General features: G+C 51.5%; 1 protein-coding gene across 14 annotated transcripts in view; it reads right to left on the minus strand.

The window, feature by feature from the left end:
- MICAL2 (microtubule associated monooxygenase, calponin and LIM domain containing 2) overlaps window positions 1-14,314 on the minus strand; it is a 221,718-nt gene that overhangs the window by 69,016 nt on the left and 138,388 nt on the right. For 9 of the 14 annotated variants that reach the window (XM_078433221.2, XM_078433224.2, XM_078433225.2 and 6 more), the window contains one exon: window positions 13,999-14,101. In XM_078433221.2, coding sequence (XP_078289347.2) covers window positions 13,999-14,101 — 103 coding nt within the window. Of the gene's footprint in view, window positions 1-9,915; window positions 10,158-10,737; window positions 14,102-14,314 lie in introns of those variants that run through there. The other 5 variants (XM_060606036.3, XM_060606034.3, XM_060606037.3 and 2 more) reach the window with 3 other exon arrangements.

Raw genomic sequence — 14,314 nt, forward strand, 5'->3', positions numbered from 1 at the left:
TCTGTGAGGATAACTCAACACATTTTTTATTTTTATGTTTTGAAATACTATATAGGCCAAACAAAAACACGTGTGAAAACACGTGCGCAGGCAGATGCGGTCAATGGGTTGTCAGTTGGCCACTCCTGGCATATGGGCACGCTTGCCTGTGCACACACATGGGCACACCTCTGCACAGGTGTGGCCGTGGATGGGAGGCACAGGGGGAGTAGGGGTGAAATTGGATGCTTGGCTGTATCGTAGCAGCAGTAATAATAGAGGCAGCTTACTTTTACTGAGACTTTTATGGAGAACTATTTAAGTGTTTAACATGTATCAAGTCTATTAAACTTCACAGAGCCCTCTAAGACAAGTATTATTATCCCCATTTTGCTGCTGAAAAAAAAAGCAGGTGCACAGAGAGGTTAACACACCACCACATGGTCATGTATTTCATCAGAGGACAGGGACTAGTCTGCATAGCTGTGAGCAGAACAGAACCATGGACGCCAATGTGCGTGACCTTTATTCTGGGAGTTTGGGCTGGAGTATGTTCCCAGTTTTTTTCCCCTTCCCCGCAATAGAGCCATGCTTTGTCCTGTGATTTTGCAGCCCTTCCTACTAGGGCAGGTAGGTGTGCTTCCCTGCCCAACTGACATGAGGCTTGGCTGGGACACTTGCTTTGGCCAGTGCAAATGAGCAGATGTGACGTGAGCAGTGGCTTCAAATGGCCTTGCTGTTTGGCTAGCCCACTCACATTCTTGCTAGTTTGCCATGAGAAGAGTTTGTCCCAGATGGTCACTGTCCCTTCGGCTTAGGTCCCTGGCTGTGGGCACATGGAACGAGCCTGGAGCCTGGCCCGGCCAATCCCATGGGAGCTCAGGCCACCCTTAAACCTGCAGCCTGAAGCAGAGCCACTCAGCCAACCCACAGACCTGTGAGCAGGAAAAATGGATGCTACAAGCCCTTAAGATTTGGAAGTCTTGTTACACAGAATGACTGTAGCAGAGACCTGACTGTCTACCTGGTTTCTATCTGAGTATAGGTGCGTGTGCCAGAGCCAGAACCACAACCACAAATATTGTGGTTGGCTATACATAGTCAACAGGTGCTACTTGGCCACCTCTGATCCAGGCCTGTGCTCGGGGTTTGGAAACCAATCAGCCATGCTCTCTCTGCCTTCAAGGTTCTTTTCCTGTCCCACAGGGGAGATAAGGCATATTCATACATAGTTGCATTACCAGGTAGATGGTCTGAGAGCAAGGCGGGACAAGGTGGAAGGGGAGGGAGATCGGACTTCCGTACAATAAACACTGGGTTTAAGGCACCATTTTGCTGGGTTAAGGACAAGTCGGTTCTGATCAGAGAAGAGAGAGGTGGTGCTCCATGGGATGGACGTCTGTGAACAAAAGCCATGTGGGAAAGCATTGCCATCTGCGTGGGAACAGAAAATAACCCTGTTTGGCTGGAGGGCAGGAGAGTATATAAAAGAAGCCAGTGGGAATGACTGCATGGACACTGAACCAGAAAGGGCCCTGAATGGCAAAGTGAAGAGTAGATGTCACTCCAAGAGCAACCATTGAAGGGTCGGAAGCTGAGGACTGGTATCACCAGACTGGCCTCAGAGAAAGATCGCTCTAATTACTGAGTGGAAGGCGGACTGGAGGACCCAACAGGAGGGGAGAGGGAGACTAGGAAAGGGGCTATGATAACCTGGGGGAGAATGAAAGGCTGAGCATGCACAGCCAGAAAAGAGGGGAGTGAGGTTGCTGAGAGCAGCCTGGGGGGGATCAGGTATCTGCAGGCAGTGGAGGCAAGCTGTGCCAGGCTGTGGTAGCATCACCTTGGGGACTAGCCCAGACCTACAAGGAACGCTCTGGGGGTCTGCTTTTCTCCTTCCTCCTTCTAGAGAGTTTTGGCCTGGCCAGCAGGGCTGAGGGATGGAATGGCATAAGGCCTTAGGCTAGCTCCCTGAGCTTCTAGAGGGCTGGGGACATGGCTGACTGATGAGCCCTCAGGACAGCAGGGCTAGCATCTCTCACCACGGAGTCCAGATAACAGTGGAGGGGCTGGGAGCACTGGGAGGTGAGGATTTTGAAAAAAGGAAGATGGAGCTTCCTCTTATTACCACCTTATCCAGGTAAAAAGCCCCAAAGGTGGACATACTCTTCCCCTCCTTCTGCCCTCCAAGGCCTGGGCCAAAGGCTCCAGCTGGGTCTCTGGGGTTCAGTGCTATGCCCAGGAGGAAACTGCTTCACTCAAGCTTCTACTTCTAGACCCCTCTCTCATTCCCTGACAACACCCATCTGCATGCACATACCAGTAGTCCTAGCTCGAGCCGTCCTGGTACCAGCAATGGAAGTCATCAGCAATGGAAGGCAACAACAAAAGTAACACCAACTTATTATTGAGTGCCATTATCAACATCCATCATCTCTAACATCCTGACGACCTGCAAGGATGGTGCTGTCACCTTCACTGCATGAGTGCAAGAACGTGGCACCCAGAAAAGAACTCAGCCAGGGCCCCCCAGGGGGTCAGCTGGATCAGTCACCACGGGGACACGCAACGGCTGTGTCAGTGGCCAGCCCCAGGTGAGGGTCCAGCTGTGCTCACCTGCTGCCTCCCCCAGGCCTGTCTGCAACTTGTCGTACGTTTTGCCTGAAGTTATGTATTTCCATAGGGAGAATCCAAGACTCCGGTGGGGCTGGGGGCTGCCAAGGAAGGAGGTGCAGAGGGTGGGGGTGAGAATGATCCAGCAGCTCCCAGAGCAACTGAGCCTGGCCTCTTGGAGGAAAGCAGCTCTGCTCAGAGCCGAGCACTTCAGTCTCCTCCCAGCGCTCTAGCCAGACACCTGCTGCCTGGTGATAGAGGACACTCCAGCAGCGGAGCCAAGCTGTGTCTGTCCTCACACACCACCCCCGGCAGCCAAGTCCCAAGGCCTTTATCTGGCCAGACCCCAGCTACAGTGTCAGGGTGAGGACCCTTGGTTCTGCTGCTGAAATTGTTCCTGTTTTCTCCCCAAGACTAGAGACCCTTCCACGCTCCCCCCAGAACCCAGGGAGACAGCAAAGCAACACGTTCTCCTGTGTATTGTTATTAAGCCCATTTTACAGATTAGGAAACTGAGGCTCACAGGCGTTATCTTCTTTGTCCAAAGTCACACAGCTCCTAACTGCCAGAGCTACTTCTGGCTCGGGGCTTGGCAAGACTCCCTCTGCTGTCTTGCGCACTGTTCTCTCTGAAGAACCAAGTTTAAAAAGAGCAACGAAACTAAGTTTATCAGGATCCAGTCAGGAAAATAGAACTCAAGCTAGAAAGTTCAACAGAGGAAAGTTACTACAGGAAACTATTGACGATGGTGTCGGATGAGCCGGAAAGCCAAGTGCAGATCGGGAGACAACCCAGAGACGAGCAATAGCAGGAAGCCACCTGCTGACGGGGCGGTGGGAGGAGACGGTGAGTCCAAAGGCCAGGGCTGCCAGGCAGGAGTAAGTACCACGGGGAAGACACAGTCACTGCCCGGGATGCAGAGAATTGGAGAAATACCCTGGCCTCTCCCTTCATCCCGCCCTCCACCTTCCCACTAGTGCACCCAATGGTCAGGCCTAACAGGAAGCCAGTTGCCAGGGAGCCTGGGAAATGTAGTTTGCAGGGATTACACCTGTTCACTACAGAGCAGAGCAGGGGAAGGGCGGGGAGGATGTCTCAGAGCGAACAGGCAAATGTCCAGGACACTAAGCATAGAGCGGTCTCCCCACCATCTTGTAAGGTGGACAGCGACGACTGAGGGGACACTGACAAGCCCCCAGCAGGATGGGGGAGGGGCTTGGGAAGGGGCTTGTGTCAGGCATTCCCTCCACTCACTGCCAGGGGATGGCACAGTTGTCTATGCCAGTACCAGGGTCCCTCACAGTGCATGTACCCTTAAAGGATAAAGGCACAGGTGCCTAAAGACGGTACAGCTGCCATCCAGGCTTCTGAGAGTGACACCTCAGGGTAGACTCCCAGGAATGCCAGTTCCCAAGGGTCTTCAGGGAATGGCAAAACTGATGGTGAGCCCTGGGCCTCTGGCGTTTCTGTCCCGCCCTCCTGTACTCTGGCCAGGTATCCCCAGGCCAAGTGTCTAAGCCTGTTTGTGCGCAGACGTGTGTACTCACAGGCCCACGCTCTGCTGCCCTCAACCAGGGTGGGGAGCACTACTCAAAGGGCCCCGGCTGGCCTTGGGAGCAGCCTCTGTGCAGAGGCCAGCCCGAGTAAACTAAAAGCCAGCTAGGGGGAGGGCTCAGGACTCCCCAGCTGTGGGTTCCATCCTCACAGCTCACCAGAGCTGACCTGCTCCTGCGGTGGGGCCCTCTGCCTGCACACGAGGTCAGACAGCAGGGGAGTGCCGTCTACGGACAGACCCGGAACCTGGTGTGAGCAGCAGGGTCTCCTCCATCAGGACCAGGAGGGGAGGGGGCCCGTGGTAACTTCCCAGCAGATCAGCGGGCCCCCACACAGCCGGCTTTTTCTCCTTTTCTTTTGCTAATAGCAGCAGATTTAGGGCCTTAGTCCTCAGACCTCCATTCTCTTCTTCTTCCTCCTCACGCCACGATGGGTGCCGTGTCAGGCCAGCTCTGCGCCTCCAACTTTGGGCACAGCCAGTACCCTATATGCAAGTTTCTCTGAATGACGTTGGGGGTGGAGAACTCTAAGTTTCTGGGTAGGAATCCTAACAGCAGCCCAGGGAAGCAGGAAGGGAAACAGCCTTGGGGCCCACAGGCCTTCCGTCCTGCACACGCCCCTTGACCGGGTGGCAGGCCATCCCAGTGTGCCACAGCTCACCTCAGGGCAGATGGGAATGGCAGGCATGGCTGCCAGGCCCGGATGAAGTCCTCACAGCCCCAGGGACGTGCCAGGCCTGGCTGGGCCTCATGCGGGTGGGAATTGGAGGAGAGAGAACTGATCTTCTGGCACTGCTAGGTCCCCCAAGATTGAGAAGTTGGCTACTTTGTCTGGGTGAGGTGTGTGTGAGGGGGGGTTACCCCTCTTCCTTGGTCCCCCTGCTGCCTGCCCTCTTGTGGTCTCAATGAGAGACACTTGCAGGATGACTCGACTCAGGAGGTCAAAGGCACGTTGAGCAAACCACATGCCAGGCGCAGAGGCAGAGCCTTCCCCACCCCACCTCTTGTCTCAGACCTGCCACCTGGATTCCTGTATCAGAATGCCAGGAGAGGGAGACGATGTGTGTGGCTCCGTGGCCTGGGCCTTGACACCCAAGGGGATCTCGCTGGAGCCGCTTTCTGCTGCCAAACTCACACTGGCTCCCACCAGTCACCCAGTTCTGCGAGAGATGCTGTGTGAAGATCACCCCCCCCCCCCCGAAAGGCAAGAATGCAAGTCGAACCTCCCCTCTCCCAATCAAAAGGCTCTGTGGACACAGCAGGACACACAATGTCACATGTCATTCTGAGCCATGAATCGATGCCAGCAAGACCTTCTCAAGCCCAAGACAGCAGCAGACTCTGCGGTCTGAGGTCCAGCCCAGAAGGTAGGGCTTTTATCTGTTCTGCAAAAACTTATCAAGGGTCGAGTATGCGTCAAGCACTGTTCTACCAGTGGGAATTATAGGAGTGCCCGAAAGAGACAGAGATCTCTGCCCTCCAGGAGCTTATGTTCTGGCAAGGAGGGATATATAAGCAATAACCAGAATCAGTAAGTGAATTACATGATATGGTCAGGGGTGATCATTTCTATGAACACCTGACTAGTAAGTGGGGTAGGGGGGATCAGGACAGCTGGGGGTATGGATTGCAGTATTAACGGGAGACCTCCCTGGGAGGGAGACAAGGGAACAAAGAGCTAAATGAAGGGTGGGGTCAGCTGTACAGATACTAAAGAAGGGTGTTCTGGGCAGAGGGAACAGCCAGTGCAAATGCTCTAAGACAGAACGTGCCTGGTGTTCAAGGAGGCCAGTGTGGCTGAGACACAGTATATGAGAGAGAGCAGGAGTAGAGTAGGTCAGAAAACAGGGGCCAGACCATCCAGAGCCATCTGAGTCCATTACACGTACTGGTTTTTGCTCTGAGTGAGCTGGGAAGCCGCTGGAAAGTTCTGAGCAGAGGACAGATCTAAGCTCTGGAAGGCTTACTCTAGGATTGTGTTGAAAATAGGTTGAGCAGAGCGAGGTAGAACCCAGGAGGCCGTGTTGGAGGCCACTGCAGTAACTCCAGAAGAGAGAACAGTGGCTGAGGCTGGGGAGGTAGCATGGGGATGTCGACAAGGGAACAGATTCTGGCTGGATGTGAGGCCAAGTGAAAGAGCCATCAAGAATGATTCCAAGCCTTTGAGCTAAGCAAGGGGAAAGATGGAATTGCTGTGCCCAGAGACTGAAGGCCAAGGGTCAAGTCTGTTCAGGGGAATATTATGAGCAGGAGGTGGATATTTAGGTTGGAGACTCTTGGTAGAATCTAAGTAGAGATGTCAAGTAGGCAGCCAGAGGCAGGGCTAGAGCCCAGCTCCCTTTTTGCGGAGACTCAGGAATTCACTAAGCCAAACCACAGTCTTGCTGCCAGGTGGCAGGGGAAAGAAGGGGGCTCCAGAGCAGAGGCTGCGTTGTCTGAGGGAGGTGACCAGTTGCCTTCAAGAAGGCTGGGAGATCAGAACACTGGAGAAAAATAGAGGGTGCTGCCCAGTGTGAATGGAGACCTCTGTTGAATCTCCAACCTAAAGATGCCCCGTCCGGCACACTCTGAGCTCCAGCTGATACAGAATGCTCAAGAAAGTCTCTTGACTTCCTTGGGAAGTCTCGGGCCTTCCCTGCTGCACAAAACCAGGAAGGTGCTTATCTAGAGCTCAGCCAGAGAGTTCTTGCTGCCTGAGAGCCCTGTTGGGCATGTTCACCGATTCTACGCCACAAAACCCTAAGCCAGGGGCATCAGTTCACAGGAGGGGCTTGCCCAATACCACTAGTCCATACAAAGCGCTGGAGTCAAGGCTGGGTCTTTGACCAGCTCCAGGACCTCCCCAAGGGCCAAGGCTCCCCTGAGAGCAGCATCTAATTCCTGGCCGGGGCCTGGTGACTCTCTGTTCCTTCACAGTTGAAGATGTTGCTCTAGCTCACCTGCCTAGCATCAGAGAGCTCCTTTAATGTCAAGGTTACCTTCAAGGTGGCCACAAGGAGGTGAAGAGCTAATGAGGGACTGCCCATGAGCTGCTTGGCCCCAAGCCCAGCAGGGAGGAAACGCTCAATCAATAACAGCTGGCCCTGGAGCAGTAAAAGCAGCAGTCACTTCTACTTATTTAAGGGATTAAAGAAAAAGCTGTAAAAGTGAATGAGTTCACAGAAATAAAGGAGAACAGCCCACCCACTCTGCCTGACCCACTTGCTCTACTTAATATTCAGGTTACGGGGAGATTGGTTTCTTTGGCTGGATCATTTCTTTAGGATAAATTCCCTGGGGTAGGATTACTGCGCCAAAAGGTCAGAGTTCTTTTATGGATCTTAATAATTGTTGCCATATTGCTTTCTAGAAAAGATGGTCCTCGTTTACTTTTTACCCAAGACTATTTTTTTTGCTTACAATCTACACCACTTTCTTCTTTAGTATTTCAGTGGGAACGAGATAATTTACATTCCTTTGAATGTAATTTTTATAAATGCTTGCTCTTTCTTTTTTAGCATTTACCTTTTAAGTTTCCTGGAGTGAGAATTGTCTATTCATGGCCTTTGCACATTTATCATCGGTCTTTTACCAACAAATATTAACTGATCACCTACACTGTGCAAGGTACTTGGGAACACCTCCTTTGCATGAACTTTTTAAATGCCACAGCAATGAACTCCTTCATTATAGCACCTAATTCACATTTTCCCTCAGTCTGACTATTAAATATTTCCATTTTTACTGTTAAGTTTTTAAAATGTTTATGGTCAAATTTGTGTCGTGTTTCTCAAGGTTCTAAAGCTTAGAAAGTCACCATTAAAAAATTAAAAAGAAAAAAAAAACCTAAAATTTAAGGGGTACCTGGGTGGCTCAGTCAGTTGGGCGTCTGACTTTGGCTCAGGTCATGATCTCGCAGTTTTGAGTTCGAGCCCCATGTCAGGATCTGTGCTGACAGCTCAGAGCCTGGAGCCTGCTTCGGGTTCTGTGTCTCCCTCTCTCTGTTCCTCCCCCGCTCACAATCTGTCTCTCTCTCTCTCATAGATTAATATTAAAAATTAAAAAAAAAACAAAATAAAGCTTAGAAAGTTATCACTCCACGATCTAATCAATTCTTGATTCTAACATTTAATTCTATTATTTTACCTTTTTAAAATTTTAAGTCTTTAATCCAGTGTTTCTGGATTAAGAATATTCTACCCAACATGTATGTAGAATGTATCATGCAAAACAAAAAACCTATCCCAGACAAACAAAAACTCATTTCAAATAGGTATGGGAAAGCCCACTTCAACAAAGTTAATTAAGCTTCTTTACTGGAGGACCCCTCAGACACTTTACCATGTTAGTAAGTCTCATGGATCTCCAAGGTTTGGGAGGACCAGCATGACTGCTATAAACCATTTCTCAAACTGTGTGACTATGGAGCTCCTGATTCACAAAGCCCCTCTTGGAACTAGTGTTCCCTTGACACACTTTGGAAAATGTTGCTTTAACCCCACTTTAAGTTAAAAAAAAAAAAAAGTCAAAACTGTAAAGTTCCATGAGAATGAGGACTTTTGTCTACCTCACCCCTTGTGATATTTCCAGCACACCGTAGATACTCAGTAAATGTTGGTTAAGTAAACAAGTGAGTGTATGTACAAATAAAACAAATCAAATCTAGTGCATGAGACCGAGATACATATAATCCATGATATAGGGAGGGGCAGGGACTTTGTGTGGCTCACTATCGCCTCCCTAGGACCTAGAATATGTCTAGGGTATGGTGCGCGTTCAACAAATACTTGCATGGATGAATACATAAAGGAATGAGTCACTTGCCCACCCTAGCTCCTGACCTGAGTCCCTGACACCCTTTCTTCTATGGAAAAGAAAGAATATCTCACCTGGGTAAGAGTACATAACCCTGGGCAGCGCAGAAGGCAGTTCCAGGAGCCAGCAGCTGAGCTCAGAGGCCCAGAGCCCCAGAAATGCCCCTTCGGCGGAGGCTCATACCAGCGTCAGAAGCCCAGCTACGTCCAGCCTGGTGACGGCTGGCATCCCAACCTCAGGAGGCTGAGGACCAGACTTCCTTGGCGCGGTCCAGACTAGCCAAGTGAGACTCTGAATCCTTCCCGTATGGGGAGGCCAGCCTGGAATTGGGTCAGAGCCTGCCACGGGTTCTGTCCTCGGAATGGATCTGCAGGCAGAGCTTTGCAGCCTAAGACACTGAGGGACCTGAGCCTCTGGGGACAGGGGAGGTCTCTTGGGATCACAAAACGGCTCTCCATCTGGATAAGCATACTTGCCGTGTTCGCTGCTGTTCTGAAACCAGTGTCTGCTCCTTCCTCCTTACCTCTCACCTCTCACTCAGCTGGGCCAGCATAAGACTTGCAAGGGTGACCTTTGTCACATAGGAGCCTCACTTAGAGAAAGTTTCCTAAGGAAAGCTCTCCTACTGGTCCATGGTTTGGATGGGGGGACAGGGGCGCGAAGAGCTGTTAAGACAGTCTGTTTCCAACGGCTGATGTGACACCGACCCTCACCCAGCTGTGCCCAGCATCTGCACAGAAAAGTACCATGAGCTTTCAAGAAAGAGACCCCAAAGCCTGGCCCAGGAGCATTGGTGACATTTTCCAAATATTACCCCTGGGTAATATTTCCTTTGAGAGTGCCCAGCGCAGCCCCAGAGAGTCCCGTGTCACCACAGATGCAGGTCCCGCCAGCGGTTTAGGGAAGACGGATCCCCCTAAACCAGCCCCGTGTTTGAGGTTGGAGCAGCTTCCACGGCAAAGAAGAGAGGAAACAATGAGCTTTATAAAGAACCATATTTATTTTTCATTTACAGCATCAAATACCATAAATAAAGCTAAACAATGTTTGCCGTGTGCAAAATACAGGGTTCCGTGTGGCACTGTAAATGACTACCAAAGGTCACAAACATGCGCTGCGATGAGATGGGGGGGTGGGGGTGGGGGTGGCTAGCTAAAGAGAAGGCTGAGAGGGAAGAAGGGCCCCCTCTGGTTGACATTTTATAAAGGGAGGGAGACTCTGCAAGAGAAGACAAGACAAGAGCAATGACTTCGTACTGGCTGGAATCTGCACCGATGCGGTGAGCAGCGCAGCATGCAGGGCTGTGCAGACAGGCCGAGAGGTCAGCGTGGCTTGGGGCCGCATGCAGGACAGACACCACCTGCAGCCTGAGCCCCTGAGGCCTGGCCCACAACAGCTCCACCGTACTTGGCACGGTGTTTCTCTATAAAAGCACTTGGAATGTCCTGCTGCTGCAGGCAATGAGGCGGCAGGGGTGGGGGAGGGGTGGGAAATGTGTTTTGAGCGGAGCCCCGGGGGCGTGGACATGGGCTGCTTCAGGCTTGGGCTGAACGGAGTCATTTCTCAAAGCCACCCCTGGCCTGTGACAATGATTGCTCTAAGTGAAGCTTCTGCATCATCTGGGGCTTTCTGAGCCAAGGACAATAAGAGGAGCCACAGCAAAGCCCTTGTGTCTGAAGCACAGGCTGCAGCAGGGAAGGGATTTGCTAGGAAAATTGTGATTGTGTGTTCGAAACACAGAGCATGGGTCAGGCTTGCGATGAAGCCTGGGAGCGTTTTTTTTTTTTTTTTCCTCTCCTTCTTTTTCTTTTTTTTTTTTTTTTACATCCTTCCAGAAAGGGTCACCCATGGTTTTGATCAATAATCTTTATACTAGAATCAATTTAAGACACTTGTACGCATGTACTTTTTCAGAGGCTGCTAGATAAAAGAGTTATTTTCAAAGGTGAAGAGCCCTCTCTGCTGTGTGGTGTCACAGTTGGGGTCACTGTCCCAGGGAGGTAAGTGGCTTCGCAATGGGAAAGGCACGCATGCAGGCCATACAGGGAGCCGGAGGGAGGCGTGGTATGTCCCAGGTGTAGACCGGGCAGCCGGCTCAGAGGTGAAAAGAATGAAGAATGGCTTCCGAGCGGAGCACCACCCCACACTGTTAACCCACCATGCCACGGAATGAGTCCATTAGTATGCGAGACGTTCACAGTTAGCACAACCAGTAAGTACCACGGCGGGGAGGACGGGGCGCGGAAAGCGGGTTAGGCATTAGTACCACTCTCTGAAAATCGGCAAGAAAACCAGTCACCTCAGAGCAGAAGTGTGTCAGCCAAGAAGTGGGTGTAGCACTGGAAGGCTGAAACGAACTGATGGCCACAGTGTAAGGTTGGAAAGAGAGAGACAGAAAGGAGAATTTAGTCTGGGGGACAAAGGAGAAAGGCTGATAACACGAAAGGCACAGAAATTGAAGATGAGGCAACCATTAATAAAAGGGGGACGTCCCCAAACAAATCGTTGCTTGCTTTGGTCAGGTGAACCTTTCTGGTAGTGACCACCTCTTTCTCTGCAAGAGAGGATCCGTGCCCCTCTGTTCTCCACTCAGGGCTACGCACATCCTCGGGAACCCCCTCCCCCCATATCTCTTGGCCCCAATTTTACTCCAGTGTCTCATACTCATTCTCGAATATGCTGGGGAGGCCGAGAGGCATGTGCCTCCTGGGATCCACCATGGGTCTCGGTGCTGCCCACCAGGAAGGTTCAAAGCCTCAGAACGTACAAACATCTCAGGTTTCTGACAGGCACACCCTGTATCACCAGAGTAATTCAAACCAGTCTCTTCATGGCCGTAAAGGACACTCTGAGAGATGCTCACTCGGGCTTCGTGGAGCATTCCACAAAGCGTCTCGGCCCACCCTGAGCCGAAGACAATAGCAATGACACGGCTGCGCATGTGTTCACATCACAACCTCAAGAATTTCCTTTCGGAATCAAAGAATGAAGCAAAAGTTCCTCCCACCACGCGGAATAGTAAAACCCCAGCAAAAATTTGGAAAAACACAACACGAGTCATCAGACTGAGAACAGTTCCAACAAGGACAGAGGTGCCAGTGCCTGTGAACTTGGTCACAGCCATATCCCTGTGTTATCCAAGAACTTCAGGGAAGTATTTGTAGAAATGCCTCTCCCTCTCTTCCTGCCGTATAGAAACCTATCATCACAAAGCACTCAAGAGCCCTGGCTTCTAACCCACGACAGGTTCCGTACTTACTTCATTGAGAGGAGACCTCTAGTGTAACAAGGGCACAGAGCCAGCTCCAGCCTGGCAAATATACACATCCTGAGCACGCTGGTGGGCCTCTCCCGGCAGCCTCTCCATTGTTCCACTAGACCCAGCAGTGGTCATGTCTAGGCAGAGTGGAGGGGTGGGGGGGGGGAGCAGAGGCCTCCTCCGGAAGCCCAGAGTGAAGACCACAGGTAGGCCCCATGCCTGTGTTTGCCCTTAATAGGGCATATTTCCTTTGTATCAGTCAACAAACAGCTTCCACCCCCAGCCTCCCCTGCTAGTCAAGACACAAGAGGTCAGACACATTCCTTTGCTAGGACAGTGTGAAAACAAATGGTGTCGGGCTGTTTTGACCAAATATGCATGGCAGCCGAGCGGCTAAGCAGCCAGGATGTCTGTAAGTAGTGCTCATGGGGCAGATCTCGTGTCCCAGAAATAATACCCTGAGGTGCTAACAAACGCCCTCAGTCCCAAAGGACATGATAGGAGAGGGCAGATTCCTTCCTCAGCCTGACCATTATAGACCCTGAGTGGCCTTGGCTCAGTCTGCAGCCTGGGCTGAGCACCTGATAGGGAGTCCCAGGGGTCATGACCCCAGGCGTCAATGCCACCAACTGACATAGCTCCTCTTCGACATTGCATCAGCTTGATGGAGCTCCGCATGGTCAGGGGCCAAGGGGCTTCCTGTGCAGTGCTCGTTAGTGGGAAGGGATGATGGAGGTTTGTCGCAATCTGCTTGAAACCCCATGGCTCTAAGGCATTTGGCTGTGATTTGGTAGGAGGGGAAAAACCCTTCAGCTCCTATCGTACATCAAAATAAGGCAGCAAAAACACTTTCCGTCCCTCCGGGAGGACAGATAACAGCCAATGACACACTGCCGCGTGCTTTTGCAGGCCGTAGGTTCAATTCCACTCTGATCTACTCCTTGCTTCTAAACTGATCATGCTTTCGTGTTGCAAAACACTGTCCCCTGTTGACAAGTGGCATTAGGGGACGTACATCTAAAAGCACTGGTCAGGAGGCAGCATACTCACTTCTGCTTCTATAAAAGCCCAAATCGTTAATGTTGCAGGCAGTGACTACGGCAGCTGACTGCAAGGTAGAAAGGGTTTGTAATATCAGTTAAAAACTTCAAACCGTGTTTAGAAAAATTGACACTCATAGCAAAAAAAAAAAAAAAAAAAAAAAAAAGCTTTTTCTTGGCTTATTAAAAGTTAAAAATTGAAATGTAAACCTAGAAATGTGGCTCGCTTTGGTATAAAAGGAGGACAAAGCTATAAAAAACATCCTTCATGTCGTGCTGGCCCCAGCACCAGGAGCAGATGCTCGCCCTGACAAAGTCAGGCGCAGGTGGCCAGCGGGAAACTCTTTGGCTTTGAGCGAACTGGTTATTAAAGAATGCTAGGCTTCCTGGCCAGGGCCTTGCTAACTGCAAACACACTGCCGTCTAAGTGGAAATGTTAGGGCCCTTCGGGGGTGGCTGGCATTTCAGTGGAGCTTGACCGGGAAGCATCTGAGCACCCAGTTGCGGATGGTCTCGAGGGACTCCTCAGACTCCCGGTACATGGAAGCCAGGACCTCGGAGAACACCCAGAGGAGCGGGAGCCCGACGCTCAGGAGCTCGTAAGTGTAGCAGTAGTTGTAAGCATTGTCCCTGAAATGAAGGCCGGCTGCACGCAGGAGTCCCCGAATCCAGTTAAGCAGGCTCTGGGGAATGTGAAGCAGGCCCCATGGCAGCCTGAGAGGCCAGCTTAGCGCCTTCCTAAAGAAGGAATTGGTGATACCTGGAGGGCTGCCTTCAGGCGTGCCAATGGCGGCGGCCGCGCAAGAACTTTCCACAGGAGTGTCCCGCCGAGGGGCCTCTTGCTCTCTCCACGTTCCCTCCTCCTGAGAGGGAGCAAAGGGAGGGCATTTAGGCCATGATTCTCACCGAGGACCCCTCCCATGAAGCAGACGAAGAGAGCCAACACAAACTGACGATGGCAGACTCTGCATTTTGCAACCAGCCCCCTCTCCCCCGCCAATAACCTCAGCCCCCATGCATGGCTGAAGGGGGGCTAAATATGGGCATCACTTTCCTGGGGCCAAGGTGACCAAGAG

Source organism: Panthera onca, chromosome D1 (assembly GCF_046562875.1).
Source record: "Panthera onca isolate mPanOnc1 chromosome D1, mPanOnc1 haplotype 2, whole genome shotgun sequence".
Classification (NCBI taxonomy): Eukaryota; Metazoa; Chordata; class Mammalia; order Carnivora; family Felidae; genus Panthera; species Panthera onca.